This window comes from Perna viridis, chromosome 4, assembly GCF_037379345.1.
Source record: "Perna viridis isolate PV_CMFRI_1.1 ecotype Kerala chromosome 4, ASM3737934v1, whole genome shotgun sequence".
NCBI lineage: Eukaryota > Metazoa > Mollusca > Bivalvia > Mytilida > Mytilidae > Perna > Perna viridis.
The window spans coordinates 41,110,811-41,129,923 of NC_142448.1; the positions used below are offsets into that span (position 1 = coordinate 41,110,811).

General features: G+C 31.4%; 1 protein-coding gene across 2 annotated transcripts; it reads right to left on the reverse strand.

Annotated features, from left to right (window-relative positions):
• Positions 1-1,010: 1,010 nt before the first annotated feature.
• LOC148620101 (somatostatin receptor type 2-like) lies at positions 1,011-18,337 on the reverse strand. 2 transcript variants are annotated; one of them, XM_088580682.1, is made up of 2 exons: positions 18,127-18,337; positions 1,011-2,843 (listed from the first exon to the last, which is right to left on the reverse strand). In XM_088580682.1, the coding sequence occupies exon 2, from the start codon at positions 2,790-2,792 to the stop codon at positions 1,488-1,490; it is 1,305 nt and encodes a 434-aa protein (XP_088436808.1). In that variant the 5' UTR covers positions 2,793-2,843; positions 18,127-18,337; the 3' UTR covers positions 1,011-1,487. The 2 variants fall into 2 exon arrangements, with proteins under 2 accessions (XP_088436808.1, XP_088436809.1); XM_088580683.1 differs by lacking the exon at positions 18,127-18,337 and adding an exon at positions 13,286-13,446.
• Between the last annotated feature and the right edge of the window lie 776 nt (positions 18,338-19,113).

Here is a 19,113-nt window from a genome sequence, read left to right on the forward strand (position 1 = left end):
TTACGACGGTGAAGCTAATTGTGATGACCTACTAATAATGAATTATGCTGCAAAATCGATTATTGCTTGCCCAAAGACGACGTTAGGTTCTCTGATACTAATGTGTATCTATACATCACTAAATGTCTCCAAGCTTACATTCTATCTTTTGTTAATCAGACTATGGGAAACTAATGAAACTATTAATTGTATTCATTACACACTATACCGAATAAATACGATAAATTCTTTGCGCTGACAGAGCGTTTTGATATATTCATCCGGTTGATTTAATCCAATTTCCAGAGATCTTTATCCGATTCAAGATGTATTACAATTAACGACTAACTTAAGTTTTATCATATTGCTATAGTCTGAGCCTAATGCCCTTTCTGGATGTATTAAATGCTTGCATTGTCCTTATTGAATGCATAAAGTAATAGATTATAAAATTTGACAATAAGTATTTTGTTTTTTCTGGTGTTTCATTGATTATAATTTTATATATTATTATTTTATCATTATTTTTTTTCATTACTAAGTAAATTATGAACAAATGACTGCTTTAAGACATACAAATCAAAACATGTTTTGTCTGATAAACATATGTGTCTCTATCAAAGCATATGAAAAACGCGTGCGCCTTTTCATTATGTTCATGATCGATAGTACCCTAATGTAGAATCTTTTTATACCCACAATCATATCAAAATAGTGTTTCCTTAAACAGAATGGAAATCCTAGTCCCAAATTTGTAATGACCAATTATTAATATCGATCTTGTTTAAGCAGGTACACCTAGGGTAAAGAACACAACTATTACAAATCATCAGAATATTTGTATTCAGCATTTTACATCTATCTCATGTAAGCATCAAGTAATTTGGAGTGACTTCATTATTGTTTTCAAATTAAAGATTGAAAGGCTTTGGTGGAAACATATTAGTAATTTCAAGAGTTATTTCCCTTACCCAAGGTCTACCTCTTTAAAATGAAAAAAAAAATGATTAAAGATTCAATGATAAGAAAGGTTTACAATAACAACATTTATTCAAATAATTGAACATATAAGTACAATATCGAGGGTCATATAATCTGGTTAAAATCTAGGCGCAGAAGTTTATATCAGATATAATATGTGTATTTGTTTTAGTGTTGATGTTTTTATTTTCGAGATAACCAAATCACTCCATATGTTCAAAAGTCTAGCTGCTGTTCCAATCCATATAAAATTTAGATACTGTCAACTGTAGAGGTGATACATTGTGCAGGGAAACATATCGAATAATAGATGCCTGTTCAATCTACAAACGCCATTTTTTAAGTTACTGCAGTCGTTTCTCCACACAAATCTGTATTCATGGGAACATCATGTTAATAAATCAAATCAAGAACATGATCCATCGCAAAGTGATAATTCCATGCACAATCTAAGTATCTTTTCTTAATGTAAAACGTTCAAAAACGAAGAAAAAACTTGATCTTTAAGGTGGTCTGAATAAGTATATTTATATGACTACCTGCTGTGTCTGGCTTTCTTTATCAACATATATACTGCTTTGTTCTAGTAGAGCTGCATTAGCATTTTCTGAGGGTGATGGTAAGAAAGCGGTTGTCGCAGTTTTCATCGTGTCAAGTTCGTACTTTTGTGTTTTATTATTGTCTTTCGCATTTTGTTGGGATGATTTTGGATACACGCTATTATCTCCAGCAGTGGTCCTCCTCTCTAAATCTTTAGCTGATATACATTTGAAAGCTTTAGCAAAGCTTCGTCTGAAATTGTCACTCAGGAAAGCATACAAAAGAGGATTTAACATACTATTTGCAAATGTTAAAACAGTAAAGACGTTAAACAGATATATTTCCCATACTTGAACACGATGATCCATCGGTTGAAATGTCAAATTGATTTGAAACACCCAATACGGTAGCCAACAGCAAAAATAAACTAAAATAACAGCTAGAACAAGTTTGGTAACTTTTCTGTGTGATTTCTTTTTACTTTTTGACTTGATTAATTGTCCGACACATGTGAGTCTAACAATTACTGATGTGTAAAACACTGTTATCATTGATATGGGAATAGCAAAGCCCAATAGAAACGTATACCAAGTAAAAGCCTTTCCTTGTGGGAGAAGCTGATTTGAAGGCCACTTAATCGTACATGTTTTCAAAGATGGTTGAGTGAAATTGGGTATAGTTGTAGAGTACAATATAATTGGCAGCATGACTAAAAACGACACTGACCATATGCAAAGACATACGAAGTAAGCAATGTTGATTGTACGATACTTGCCGGAACGGATTGGGTGGCACACGGCAAGATAACGATCTCCGCTTAGAACAGTTAATGTCAAAACACTCGTGACGAAATTGATCGAGAAAAGAACATTATAAATTTTGCACATGGCAAGTCCAAATATCCAGTGTTGGAGTAGGGTAGTTGTAATAATAAACGGAATGCTTATTAGAAAGGAAGCATCTGCGACAGCCAGATTAAGGATATATAAATTGGTAACGGTTTTCATCTTTGCGAATCGTAAGACAACGTAAATGACTAATGTATTTCCGACGACTCCAACGAGGAATATAATAACATAGGAAGTTATCAGAAATATATTTATAGCTGCTTTATTGATTAGGGGACCAAAGTTTGTTCTGTTCGACAAAGCAGTATTTGTTGTAAGATTGTCATCGCAGTAATCTAGTATTTCTGTAACATTGTATTGCTCAGAGGAAATGTTCAGATTTTCAGCCATCCATGCATGAGAGCTACTTCTCCATAAAACGCTGGTATTCGTTGTCGTTTCCATAGTGTTAATTTTTATCTCCCTGGATATTTAACTGTGGGATTTCATGATCTTCTGCAATATAAATAACATGTTCAAGTGCCAGTATTCGTGAGAATCAGGCAGTGGGTGAAACATGGTATGATTAATAAAACTTGTATTTGACAATTTGAGCCATCGTAATCAAGGGAAAAACCAAGATCTTCCATACCATTTTTGTAAACTGAGTTATTATTTCATTGCAAATGCACTGAAAATGAACATTATAAGGGCAAATAACTCTCTCAGAAACACCATTTTTCTAATATAATATCTAAAAACGCCAGAGCAAACACTGATGCAGTGATCAAATAATAGTCTTTTCAAATAGATAAAAAACATCATTGTGTAAAGTTTTATTGCTACATCGGTGGGGTTTTTGCATGCATGTTTCTGATCTTTTCCATTTTACCGGATTCTTACAAAACTTACACTTCATTGCTATTAACATCTAACAGCTTGTTAAGAAAAGATATACAAAGTGAAAGTGTACGATGTGTCTGTAGGGTAAAGAATAGGTGTGCAATCCATCCATTTGAAAACGATAAGCCAACTTTATTATCAGAAACGAAATTCTTAGTGTTACCTGACAAAATGAAACAAAACATGTAACTTTTGCTGAGCAACTCGGCGGGTGTTTCTAGAAAAGCGGAGGATGCTTATCCTACCGGTCCAACTGGTCCATGCTCTCAGTTTTTAGGGAAGTCCAAGTTTCTCATTGGCTTTAGTTGCTTTGTATGTCTTGTTTTTGGTTGCTTTGTGTTCTTTATTGTATTTGTCTGTTTTCCATGTCTTGTCTTTGTCCCTGGATTATATTATTTTGATTTCCGCTAGAATTTTGTTCTTTTGATTACCCTTAATTCTATACGATCACCCAGTATATCTTACACTAAGATAATAAAAATGACTGGTGAACATTTTAGAATACTGCATTAAACAATGGCAGAAAATCGCGTCCTCACTAAATAATTTCTGCTGACGGATCTTTCAACTTCTAAGGCGTTATTAAAATCAATTGTCCTTTGGCAAGCAGAGAACTACGAGTATAAATATACAGATCGTGTATGGGGTAAACTTATAAAATTTTGATATACGGGGGAATGACGAAGGTGGAGATCAGGAATTGCGAATGGAATGTGGATGGTGTACGGGGATCAGGATTTTGAATTGAAAGGATGAGATAATAAGTTTTAAGTATTTCTTTGTTTGGAAAATTTAAAAGATTTCTTTAGAGATATCAGTTAATATATTGAAGAATCAAAATAGATAAGATTAATATTTGTCCGTTAATTTGCAAAATGGAATCAGTGGGGGTGAATTATTTCTATGGGAATTATCCTATGGGTATTTAGATGAGTAAAATAGGGAATAAGGAAATGATGAAATCTGGCGTGAATGGGAAGTTTAAATCATAAGAGCTGTACTTTGTTCCGATTTTGAAAGATTCTTGCATTTTCTGGGTGGACTTACTTTTTCATTATCAAATACAGAATAATCAACATTTTAATCCGTTTCAAATCACAAAATTGCACTTATTGATATGTTGAAAAGTTTAATTGTAAATCATTATATTTTACTCTACACTTACAGATATATACATTTGTTTTTAAATTCATCATTACAAACAGAGTGTTTTGTCCCATATTATATTGAATTTTAAACACTTCAGAATTTTTTGTATGTAAATATCCGTGTATTTGACCAAGAAATAAGCTGTACTTTTAAAGGCGTATTACAACATATTTGTAAGAACACGAATGCCTTGTGTTGCATGTCAAATTTGTTTTTAATTTTTTTTTCTTTGCATTGTCCAAGTGTGACAAGCGGTTGCCTGAATATATGTATTGAAGGGAAATCATCTTTAGTTTCTTACAAAAATCAGCTCAGGACGTGCACATGTAAAAAACTGTTTACCAGAAAGCGAGCTCAGACAAAGAAATACACAGTTTTCCAATATATAAATTTTGTTTTCTGAATTTTAACGCATTCTTGGTACGCATATGTACTTGAAAAAATTAGCAGATGTCTGAAGACATTGTGCCTTCATGTATCAAGTTCCCGGATATTATTAGTTATTCATAACTACCCAATTTTGAAAAAAAAATTAAAAAAATAAACTTGTGTATAAAGCAGATTATAAAAACGTATTACATTTAAAGCCAAACCAATCATCAAATGCTTCCTCGTGAATTCTTTTCAAATTTGATGTATGCAGATTAAATATGTTTGCAGCAAGATCATTCGCCCAACTTATTTTAAATTTTTCAAATAAAAAAAACATGTGGGAATTGTTTATATGATAAAACAAATGTCAAAGATGCCGTTTTGAGTGATTCATAGATGTATTTACTGTTTTGATTTTAGAATATGAGCTGGTGCAATATAGTGCTACAGCGTTTTGCAATGTTCTCCTTTCCACATTCTTTCATAGGTATAAAACTATAAATTTATATCTAAACTAAGTGTGTCAGTTTCAATAACCTAAGTTGGATTCAACGCACTTTTTGTCATGAAAAAGATTTATAGCTTCAATTTTTTGATAATTTTAAAGTAATTGAATCTTGTCAGACAATTAATCATTCAAGAAAGCTTGTGCCCTAAATGTATTTTTCTCTTCTAAATATGTCTTGTAAATGTTATTTTAAGCGAAGAATAATATTGAAAATTCAATTTAAAGGAAAATTAAAAAAAAAGAATCTAGCGACGCTAAGGAAGTAATCAAAACGAACGTCGATTAAAGAGGGAGGATATCAAATAAAACAAGAAAATCAATCCTTGAGTAATACTTTAGAATTGACAAAGAAAAAACTTTAAAAGATCAATTAATATTGAAAAAAAATATCTAATTTTGAAGGAAAGCTAACAGTGAGAAATTGAATTTCAATTACATCTTAAAGTGTCCCAGTTTAGAAAACTTCAATATTGGCTTTGTACATGGAAATGAGAAAATATGAATGAATGTTTAATTCTTTGTATAGAAATGCTACTTTGTTGTAAAAAGTTTACGCTGTTTATTTTTTTGTCTTCAGAAACGCTATGATGCTATGTCGATTCACCTTTACGTTTGAATGTTTGCTTTGTCCGTTGATATTCCTTGCGTTGCTTTGTCTTATCGTTCCTGTCTACATACGTGTATTTTTTTCATTTGTTATTAAAATTTAATCTTTTTAAAAGTAACCGAGGTGATTGAAAAATTATAATGTGTTGCACAAAAAGCATGTGTAAATCTATTTGAAAGCCACCCCGCCAATGCTTCCTAGAAAATTAGAGGACGTTTACCCTACCTATGCAACTGCTCCAAGCATCCATGTTTTAGTGGAGTCCGACTTACTCATTTACTTTCGTTGTTTTTTTTATGCATTATTTTGATCATGTCAAGTATTTTGCTGTGTTTGTCTTTTTCCCCTGTCTAGTTGTTTTCTTTGTAATACATTTACTTCCCGTACCTTTACCTAATTATATCATACCTGTTAGAAAAGAATGGCGGGTGTTTCTAGCAGAGGATGCGTAACCTACCGGTGAAGCTGCTCCATGCTCCCAATTTTAGTGGAGTCCGAGTTGGTCATCTACTTTCATTGCTTTGTACGACTGTTTTATTTTAATTACGTTATGTTCTCTGTTGTGTCTTGTCTCTGTCCCTGGATTATATCCTTTTGATTTCCGCTAGAATCTTGGTTCTCTTAATTTCTATTAACTTTAATGTCAAAAAATGCCCAACGCGTAACAGTTATTTGTATTTTAACTGACCTCTCAATAAACTATACGGTCTGAATGAACTCCATAATTTTATATTTTTTATGCCATTCATATGCAATTTGCCGGCTATCTAATTCAGTTACCATTGAAAGTATAAATACGTCTTAATCAGCATCATGACATTATATTCTTTACAAGAAAAAGTGGTTTTCCCTACTTGATATGCACGAATGTAAATCATTGAATGCCATGATGTAAAGGCATATTCTATCCCAAGAGTTCGTTTCATTTGTGCTTTTGTCGACAATACGTCTACGTCCATGCAATTTTTAATTAATGCATCAGTTTATTGTAAAGGGCACGTAAACACTATAATGTAAGCTGTAGCAGATTGTAAAACAACATAAAATGATGAAGAAATATATTTTTTATTCATGAAAAAGGAGACTACGGAAACAGTCTGTCCTGCATCTTTTTTTTTAGAACAACATCTCGAATTCGACAACAGTGGTCATTTCAGCAATAGGATTTAAGAAAAAAGAGACGACTTTAATTTCAATATCGTATATTTCCCTTACCTGTGTAGCAATAACCTTCATCTCCTACATATGGTGTTTATATTTCACAATTGGTTCGCTACGAAAGAGCAAGTACTAACTACTCTGATTTCCTTGAACACCATCAGCGTAACATACTCCTGAATCAGGGGTTTTAGGAAATTCGTCTTAAAAGGTCTCTTACCAAATTCTTTTTAGATATCAGTAAATAAAACATTTGCATGCTATTGTCATAATCGGTCACGTCAGCACAAAGTTGAATTTCAACAAAAAAAGCATCATTACTCATTGTTTTAGAAGAAACTTAATATTTTATTCAACGATTTTGATCACCACTGGTATAGTTACCCAACAATGGAAGAGGGAGGTTTAGTGTGCGCTGTTAAACCTAGATTTAACCCTCATTTTCATTTGAAGTGCCTGTACCGAGGCAGGACCATTGTGGTATCAGCTGCAATTGGTGTAATATCTTTCTTGCCAAATTTATTTTGTGTTCGGTCAATGTGTTTTTTTATCCTCATTTCCGTCATTAAATGACAGGATATACCTTCTTCAATCGCATTGGATAAGTGTCAATGACCTGTTGTTTTATATATGTAGTTTGTATTTTTCCTTACATTAATATTTTTAATGCATGATTTTTCCCATAATATTCACTTCATTTTATACTTATTTAACTTTTATTTCTTTTCTTTTTTGTTCGTTTCAGCTCTTATCGTATGTTATTTTATTCTTTCTATATTTTGCTTGTTTTGTACATCCCTCACAGTCTCATATGTTTTGTTATTGTGTACATTGCACATTGGTTTGATAATAAAGTTTCATTCCTCACTTTGTTACAAAATTATATATATGCGTATGAATGCATGTATGTGAGTTTTTGCCTGTATGTACGAACGGGAAGATCCTACTACTTTTTGTCAATGTTATGGTCGCTAATAATGACTTTATAGCGAGCACGACGAGCAAGTTATCGGGCTGCAGAATGAAAAAGAACCCAAAAAAAATCATCGTCTGGAAGTGTCATGTCGCGGATAGAGTACAAAATATCACTAAGTGTCCCCAATAATTATTTGAAAAATTGAAACGATGTCTTAATCGCCTAAAATTACTTAAAGAGCAAAGAACGATTGGAGGTACGTTCAATGTTTACTTTATAAGAATTTCACATTGCAATCAATGTCGTCCCTTTCACTTTCGTCCCAAATTCGATTCATTGACAAATCATGTCAGATTTTTTGGGTAAAAGTACAAATTAATTTACTTTCAAAAACATAAATATATTTTATTTATTCATTTTTTTTTAATTACAGATTTCAAATAATTATGTTTAACATTCTCTGTTGACTAGTTATTGCTCATTGATGTTCTATTCTGCATGTGCCATTTAGAGAGAAAACACATTAATACTCGCATGTGGACAATGCCAACGCCACATTTACCGTTTTTTACTTATTTAATTTGAACATGTACTTGTTGCATGGAGATAACAAGTTTATAACTACGCATACATATAATGACATATCATCACTTTGCACTACATCTTCTATTATATTCCAATGTTAATTTCATGTCATAAAATTCTAACCTTAATTCAATTCCTTTGTTTCGTTTTACATGAAATATTGGATAGCAAAACAAAACATGTGCGCAGCATGTCAATGCTATCAAGATTACAGTTACAAAAAAAAATAACGCCAAAGGACAACGGATATGGATTTCGTGTCATAAAACAGAACTTGTGTGATGGAGCATTTGTCTCATATCTTCTAGTGTAAGAAAATTATTGATCGAAATTCTATAACGATGTATCATGAATGATAGGTATCTGGTAGAATTTGTTTCGATCTTGTATGCATACTTTATCACTCTCTATTAAATGTCAGTCAGTGGGTGAAATATGATAGGATGTTACATATCATTTCTGCGGTAATGTCTTACTATTTGTACCATCAGAAGAAACGAAATGACAAAATTGTCCATATAATGTGAGGACAAAATGAACTATAGTTTCATCAAATTACACTGCAATTGACATTTCAGAGGTATATAACTCTGTAAAAAAATCTCCATTATTTGACATTCTTATGACCAATTTCTCAGATATTTACACATGCAGAAAGTAAAACGAGTTTATATCAGATAAGTAAGACCTCATTGAGTGAACGATCTTGTCAAAGCAGTCAATTCTTGATATGCATTTTTTTCACATTTTTTCCTTTTGCACTGTCTGATTCTTTCATTGAGTTGTACTTTACTCTGTTTTATTATTATTATGCAATATATCTTAAATCAGATACGGACCAATTATTGCTTGTTGGAACAGATGGATGCAATCAAATCTTATTAAGACACACTATTACTGTAATTAGATCAAATAAAATGAAATAATAAGTTGAAAAACAGGCTTTGCTTCAATCGACAAAGCAAAAACGTTGTTGTCGTTATCATTTACGATTTATGTTTTTAACCATGACACTACATACAGCTGTTGTATATTTGTACTTTTCAGTGATACATTTTGAGAGGGACAAATGTTGAATTAGATGAGTTTTACTCGAGAGATTAAATATTGTATTTTTTATTGTTTGTCTACATCCTATTTACTTTATTTACTTATTGGTTGCAGTGATAATAGACAAATGTAGAAAATACTTAACACTTAAATCTATGTCAAGCAAAATTAATATGTCTTTCTTTATATTTTTTTTCTGTGTAAAATTGACAAAATCATTAAAAATTTTATAGTTGCTGATAAGTTGAACAGACAGCCATCAAAACTGTTGTGTTTAAATTGTTTACACTTTTTTTCGTTATGACACATGCAAAAAGTGGAAAGTATTGGGGTTAAATTGACAAAATGCAAACGAGGACTAAAGAATTTTGATATTTTTATACATCAAAAAGTATATCTATGTATAACATTTTACATATCCTGGAAACACCTCTCTAACCCTTGCTTATAGAAAGGAATTTTATAAGAATTGAACTAATAAACTATTCCATTTCTATGACTGTCAAAAGTACTGTATATCAATTTGTTATTATTTGATCTACGTTTTGCCTTTATTTAAAAGTTTGAGTAAAGTTATACATCCTGTCCATCTTTCGACTTACGTATAAATTGAATGCGTATGTTTCATATCATTGTAGAACTTTTATTGTGTGTAATTTTAACATATTGCCAAGTATGGCACATCCATAGTTAAATCAAAAGAACAAAAAATATGTCTATCATTGTCTTCGTATTCTTAAATATTATTTCACTTAAAAAGTAACAGTCATTGCAAATAATGTATCATTAAGTATTATTTAAACGAATCGTTATGTTCATTGTGTGCAAAATGAGTTTGCGTTGTTAAAAATAATACATTGTGTTTGTAATTAAGTGTATTGGAGTTTCGAGTCATGCCATAAATTTGAAGTTATTAAAGTGTGAAATGGAATTTGTGTCCACTTTCTCTTTACGTAACTTTTTAGTGTCTAAGTTACCAACTACTTCATTAATTTCCCTGTTCTAACGATAAATGTGTTTGTAACAATTTATTTTTTACGATTCACAGGTAAATCTATTATTACAGAATTGTTCGCTAAAGATTCCACGTGATTTTCAATTGGATTACGCAATTAATTTTGAAACAGCTGTCACGTGAATTTCATTTGATACGAACTTCCATGTGAACTTTGCCCATGAAGTTTGTATTAAGACAATTGCAAGTGAACAGCAGTTTATTTCATTTTAATAAGAATATTTCCATGCGTCGTGTTGGATGACAATTGGATAAAGTGACCGATAATGTTTTAAAAGTTTTATTACTGTAAGTTAAGAAATTATAATGAGAAAATAATGCGATGTTAAGACGCAATAGAATTTGTAATTTGACATATGTGGGAAGTTAGTTAAATGACAAAATATACATTAGCTATAACAAGCCATTGTTTCTGAATATTCAATGCAGAGACAAGAAATGAAAAGCTGTAGCAAGTCACTTTATTTATTTATTTTTTGTTTGTTTGTAATGTTGCATAGCAAACGCTACCGATTTTGGTTTTGAGTTTGAAACACTTTTGAGGAGTTCATAACTAGTGAAACCTGTCTGAATCGAATCTTTTTTGGACTTTGGACTTTGATTTAATTTAGTCAGAGTTCGGTTTACTGAGGTGTGCATTGATAAAACAAGCCTTTTAAAGAAAGTTCCTGCTTTAATCAGATTTTCGAGTATGTTCAGGGTTCTTCTTAGGCAGCTTTTACTGATTAAATTGTTAAGTGCTTTCAAAACGTCATACCTACAAGGATAAGATTTGTTGTTTTCTACAATTATCAAAAACATATTTTAATGTAAATTAAAATGGAAGAAATGAATTAATGTAGGAAACATTTCTGCACTTCCTCTGTGAAATGATATTAATTAAATCACCTAAAGCTATCGATTGAATTATGTTATTGCAGGGACTGTTTATATGTTTACGTGGGTTTAATTTGCGCATTTGGATCCAGAGAATCCCTTCATCTGTTTAAATAAAAAGCGTACTCATGATAAAATATTGACTGAAATGTGACACCTTTACTATGGCAAACTGACAGTGGAAAATCTCGAGTTAATCCCGGATTGACCGCCTTCCTAGCATCTCTATTATTACCTTAATCAATACTGAATTTATGATGAACACAATGCGTTGTTTGTAAAGTTATTATTTTATATGGATTTTTTTTTATCGATTTCAGAAATCTCATTGATTTCTTTTTATTGCCTTCTTGCCTGTAACGTGGTGGTTTACAAAAGAATAATTAAAACTGGGAGAATTTTTTCAGGTAATTTTAACGAAAGTCTTTAGACGTCACATACGATAATAAATATTCATAGATTTGAGTATTTTTTTATTTTAAAACCGAAAGGTGCCAGGGCCTGGTGTATTCTAAATTCAGTTTTATTTTGTAATTAATCGGCATACTTCAAAACGCTAAAATGTCAAGTAAAGACACAAATACGACTTTCGCCAGTCTACCACCAATTTCTCATAGTAATGATCTAAATTGAATAAATAAACATACACATGATGGGTAATCGTAAAATTATCTAACTGATCAAATCTAGACAATAGTCAAAAGGAATACTATAAATAAAAGTCTATATATTGCAATATCAGGATAGAAACCATAAAGTTCGAAACCATGAACATAGTCCTGACTTGGAACAGGCATATCCGAAAAGAGGCGGCAATATTTGATGAATACGCATTACTTTAGTATGGAAAGGCTTCAGAACATAATGAGTGATCAAGCTTTTTTATTTAAAAAAAAGGTCCAGCAACCCTGAATGTTTTTGTGTTTGCATTCTTTCAAATTAAAAAATTAAGATATATATGTACAATGTATGCATATTCTCCTTAACTCTGTATAGAAAATCGTATCAAAGTGGTGATACGCATCTTCCTTTGTTCAGATCGAAGACAGAGATTACATTCCTTTTAAGGAGGTAGACCTAGGGTAAGGGAAACAACTCTGGAACAACAAAAAATCAATGGAACGTTTGTATTTAGCATTTTACATCAACCTTTGTAAGCATCTGATGAATTTGGATTCATTTTATTCTGCTTCAAATGAAAGCTTGAGAGGATTAGGTGAAATTGTGTATGATGCAAACATATCAGTGATTTCATGAGTTATGTCCCTTACCCGAGATCTACCTCCTTAAGTCTATTTATATTTCCTCAAGTTTGTTCAATATGTATTATTATTTTTGTCGCTGCTTTTGTATTCTGTTCTTATGTACAAGAATGAACATTCCATAAACGTGAAAAAAAAAAATTAATCAATTAATTAAAATTATATTAGGGAAAATCACTTGCACTTTTGTTAACGCTCTAATGAATTAAACTTATAATAATAATTGATTGCTATGACGGATCTTCATTTTTTTTATTTACAATGACAGTTTTCACCGGAATTAAGTTAAACTTTCTTTTCGTCAATGATTTCAAACATTATAATTCATATAAAAAATAATAAAGACTGGTTCTGTGATCTAAAATTAACAAAACTGTAACCTTTTACTATTACTGAATTATCTGGTTAACATCAATGACAGTTTAGAAACAATCGAGTATTATTTTCATTTTTTCTTTTAATTTTGATTATTGGTTGATCAATAACTCACTGAATTTTATGTAACATGATAAACAATCTGAAATGATGAACGTACATGTTTGCAAAATTGTCCTTACCTTAAACATTTATGAATTAGCTCCAAATATCATTAGCGTCAGTCTACAAAAACTCGTCGATTTGATATCATATAGCTCAGTGTTTTGTTTGATTTCAATTGCAAATATTCACGCAAATCTGAACTGCAGTTCTAATTGTGAGAAACTAATATACTCTATTGGATGACGTATCACAGAGATTGGCTGGCAAATCACACCACAAGAAATATCAATAATTAGGTACAATTTTCAATGAGAAATCAAATTTGTCGACTGATGTCTATAAAATTGCAATTATACAAACAAAAATATGAAAATAAGATATTATCTAAGTTGTGTAAATTATCGGTAAATGAACTGAGTAAAACTACTTAATTTTGTCTCATGTTAACATAATGACATCTTAACCTATTCTCTTGTTCTAAAACAAAAGCATTTAATTCGGGGATGCACTGATATCACTTCAACAGAACTACTAATACAGTTGAGAAGACCAAAATATTGGCGTTTTAAGAAAAGTATCGAATAAAACAATGAATTAAATTGATCATAAGTAGGTTTTGATTTCAACTTACTATCAAACATCATACCTGTTCATCTTTTAACTATTTGAGAGACAGCATTAATTAACTGGATAGATATCAGCAATATCACTCACTTTTGCTGCTTTTTTGTGCCTGAACAACGAAAATGTGCTTGTGTTGTCAAATTATTTAATTTTGATTAGAAGGGCATATCCGGCAGCTACATTATTTGTTTGTGTAGCCCCGGAATAAAATATATCTTAACTTGCATTTTAAATCCAGTTGATTGTATTTGTTCTAGACAAATAAATCAATCCAAATAGTTAAATGTATTGTTATTTACACATTTCGTTAATAACATAATTTGCCTTTGTTGTAATAATACGGATTACCCATAATAACGTATTACGTATGTTTATAATTATGTGCAACTACGAAAAAGTGTTGCGTGTAGACATTCGTATAAATACACTTTACATTTCATTTGACACATCATGAGGAGAAACCAAGAATGTAAATTTACGCTTAAGTGTTTCTATAATTCTTGCGTCGATATAGGCTTGTCAAGTTTTATCAAATAAAGAAAAATATAATACTTTTCTTAATGCAAAGTTATGACAGCGGTCTAGTGTAGTTTTATTTTAACATGTATGCAGTTTCTTCTTTGTTATTAAACATGCTATCTTGTATATTTTGCATAAACGAATATAGGTAAGATGTCAGATGCAATTTAGATATTTTATTTTCTATAATGTAGTGTTTAATATACAACAGTCAAGTGTCAGTCCCTGTAAGAATTAGGCAGTGGGTAAAGCATGGCACATGTTTGAAAAAAAAACAAAATTTTGATAGTGTAATTTGACTACTTGCACTATCAGAATCAAGGAAAAAAGACAATATTTTCCATATCATCTGGAAATTTGTGTTTGTTATAATTTCATTGAAATGCACTGAAAATTAACATTGCAACGGCAGATAACTCTGTCAAAACCATATTTTTTACATTCTATTTAATATTTCTGAGCGAAGTCATTGATGCAGTGATTAAATAATGGTCTTTTCAAAAATAGAAAGTATCCTTGAGTGATATTACATTGTCAGATTGGTGGGGTTTTGGTATGCATGTTTATGACTTTACCAATGTTGCCTGATTTTGCAAACACTTATATTGAAGTCGCTGAAAAGGCTTTAACGTTTCTTTAGGACTAACGAATTAAATATGTTATGCATCATAAAGTAATGATTATGGCGTTGATTACATTCAACCCTGTCGTATCGACCTACTTTATTCAAATGAAATCCGTTTTATGATTATAATTTCTTTATGTAGTGGACTTTGTGTTAAATTATCTTTTGTGTAAAGACCAGATACATATGTATCCTGTGTTGCAATTATTTTGTTCCCACTAAGAATGTAATCTTAGACCGTATTTAAACTACATAAAGGATAAATACATCCTTAGGAAAATAAGGACGACGATCAGGAAGTGATGTTATAATACAGTTTTAAGGATTTGCATGTTATTTCACAAAATGATCGCGAAAATAACTGTCCAATTTATTATTGTATTTAAACGGTAGCTACTGTAAACGGCGAATAATTGTTAACGCTTCCTAATTTACTTGGATTTTGTTAGGTTTACATATGAATTTGCAAATATTAATTCTTGTGGTTTAAAAGAACGGTTAGTAGTGTATTAAAAGTCTATTTTTCGGATATTGTTTTTTCCTTATAAAAATAATCAGACTAAGAACAGTACTTTCAACTATAAGTGTGATCTGTCATTTATCACCAATCAGTTTCCTATCAATCATCGGTCCTTCAAATCGATCGATTAAACCGGTGAGCGCATCATGTGACAACTGAGCGGTTAACATATTTATGGATTTCGTTGCTTCGTTTGTCAATCTTCACATGAAATTTACTAAATGAAATAGACTTAAACATCAATTGATTATTTCTGCTTTACATTTCATTTATTTTTAACAAAATATAACTGTTACATTGTATATGGATTTAATATCTCAAATTTAAGATAAATTAAATAGGGTATTACATCGAATTTGTTCCAACGGAAATTCTGAAATTTACATGAACCGATCATCTGTCATTTTCCTTAACAAAACTGCGTTCAGATCAGTCACCGGTCATCGGTTATCGGCCCGTCAGCGAACAATCAATCATGTGTCATCGATCCGTCAAAGAGTTGCACGGATCGGTTCAGAGACCGTACACTACAACGCTTGTACAGTGTATGCATTATATTACTAAAGCCGTTATATGTATACTATGTAAATGAGATTAATAGTCGTACGGTAACAACAATTTTAGAACTAAATTAAAACTCGTGCTCAGGCAATATCTGTCAATATAAATTCAAAACACCATAGTATTGCACGTATTGGTATTTACTGTTATAAAGTATTCACTGTATATTCTGATATTTTACGGGAGAAAAAGCAAAAAAAAAAAAAAAAAACCTGTATCGCGACACAACTCAATTGCATATCAATGTGGTATGTATTAAAATTGGACCAGATCATATTTTTGACATTATTGATACTAATATAGCTCGATTGAGACAGCTATGTCGAACGATGTATGTCGGTCGAATAGTCATCACGTCGATATAATTATGCAAACCTGATTTAAACAAGAACGTCTTTATTTGACTTGTGTCCAGAACTAACATGATTCTCCCAATGTTCACATTGTGTAATACCATTAAAACGATTCAAAAATGTTGTCATCGTGATTTTTTACAAGAAAAAAAGATTGATCATAATGACGAACTTGTGCAATATTAAATTTCATTATGATGAACCATGCGATTGTTCTGTATTATCACACCAGTTTTCACATACATGTTTGAGATTTTTGCCGGCTACATTTCATAGTAAATTTTATGAAAATCTGAAATAAAGCAACAACCGGTTAACCTGTGTGTCTATTTTTTTTTTTTTTGTTATTTTTAATGATTTATAACGACGTGCCATACGTATACAGAAACATATATTTAATTATTCAAGAGTAATTACCATTCATAGAAATATGAATACAATATTACTGTGTAAAAGATATTTATGCGTTCCACGAAGAAGCAATTCGTTTATTTTTCAAGTTGAAAGTAAGTTCAGTGAATAAAACAAGCTGTGATTAACACGATTCAAACCCATGATGTTTTCATCAAAATGTCAATATTTATACATTTTATCTGTCATATCTTGAATCCTAAGTGTCAGTCTCTAAAGGAAACATTGAAAAAAAACCTTTCATTTTCACAGTCTTATTTAACTATCTGCAATATCAGAATCAAGGAAAAAAGACAACATATTCCATATCATGTTGGTGCATTGAGTTATAATTTCATTCAAATGCACTGAAAATGAATACTTTAAGGGCATATACACTCCTTGAGATATTTAGGTTTCCCGCACGTATGATGCCTAAACGCACGCTAAACACTCACTAAACGTACGATAAACGAACCGTGCGTTTAAACAAATGCTTGTTTCGTGCGTTTAAACGAAGGCTTCGATCGTGCGTTCATCGCGCGTTTAACTAAAGCAAAACGATGTGTAAAAGCGCGAAAAACGATGCACGGACCCTTAATGAGAAACGTGAACGTTTTAAAAAATGTTACTCTGTCAAAAAGCTCATTTTGCTAACGCCAGTGATGCAGAGGTCAAATAATGGTATTTTCAGATAGAGAAATTATCCTTGAGTGTACATTGTCAGATCGATGGGTTTTTGACATGCATTTATTCCCACTTCGCCTTATTCTTGCAAACACTTTCATTTAAAACATAGTAAGAAAGGAAGTATATTGGTAAAGTAAAACCACTCTTATGTGAACATGTACAAATGTATATGGTTTTACCAAGATTCAAAATACATTTAAAGTGTTAGAAAGGGACATTAACATCTTTCTATCAACTTGTTTAAAGGAGTAATCAAGGGAAACAAGATTCCAACGGAAATCAACGAGTAATCAAGGGAACCAAGGTTATAGCGGTAATCAAAAGAATGCAATTCAGGGACAAAGACCAGACATGGAAAACAAACATACACAACAAATAACATAATGTAACTAAAATCATACATACAAAGTAACAAAAGCATATGAGTAACTCGGACTCCACTAAAAACTGGAAGCATGGACCACGTGAACCGGTAGGGTAAGCGTCCTCTGCTTTTCTAGAAACACCAAACTATCATATGAATTGATTTGATAATTCATCAAAGAATTACAAATAAAGACATTTTTTTTTAATTGAGAAGACCTATCTTAGTAACTGTATCACTGATCTTAAAAGAAATGTAGAAATTCTACTCACCTGTACTTGAATAAATGGTCGTATCCAGATGATTAAGTGATATACCACTTTACAAATAAACTGTAACTTCACGTTTCCGTGGTGTAAGCGTAATGACTTGATTGTTCTATTGATGATAAACTACAACTGCTCATTGACGACGACCATAAGGAAATCAACCCAACCGAATACTACTGATTTAATCAACAGTAAACAGATCGTGTGATAAAACCCGATGGAGCATTTGTGAAAACAACACATATCGATTGTTTAAAAAAATAGAATGATTCAATGACATATTGTCATTTGAAATACAAACACAATTTGCTTAATCTTGTTAACTTAATAAGCATTAAAGATTAAATGCTGATAACCGACTGACCTACTTATTTAAAATTAACACTTTTTTTTAAATTAAAACCAATCTTGCGATTTTAAAGAAGTAATCAATGTTATTAGTTGTAGTTTTAAAGAAGTAACAGTGCATCTGACGGGTTGATGTTATGAAATTTGACTCGAATACAGTAATGCTACCCGATCAAAAGAACATAATTGATGTGGTATTTCATTGAAATGGCTAATAGGATAAACACTATTTTTTAAACATGAATATTCAAAAGACATATTTATCGTGGTGTATCAATAGACTGACAAATAGACTATTAATTCAGATATAAATCACGGAAACCCCTTTTTATCATTGTTTTACCATGGGCTGGCCGTTTATATCGAATTGTTTTACTCAGGGCGATAGCGAGGGGTTAAATAAGGACATAAATGGCCAGTCCGTGGTAAAACAATGATAAAATAGTGTTTCCGTGATGTATTATGATTCTAATAGGAATGGTTTCTCCATGTTTTTTAATAGACGCAGCCCATGAGTTGCACGAAATATTGTTTATGCGTTAATCACATTTGTACCATGACTGTGGTCTAAAAAGCTTTGGAGTACGTCATATTAGAATATTGTATAAATCATTTTATAAATTTGCTAGAGACAAAACCGTA

Bases quoted from the DNA above. Each gene is read 5' to 3' on its own strand.
- LOC148620101 (XM_088580682.1), bottom strand. From the start codon at position 2,792: ATGGAAACGACAACGAATACCAGCGTTTTATGGAGAAGTAGCTCTCAT.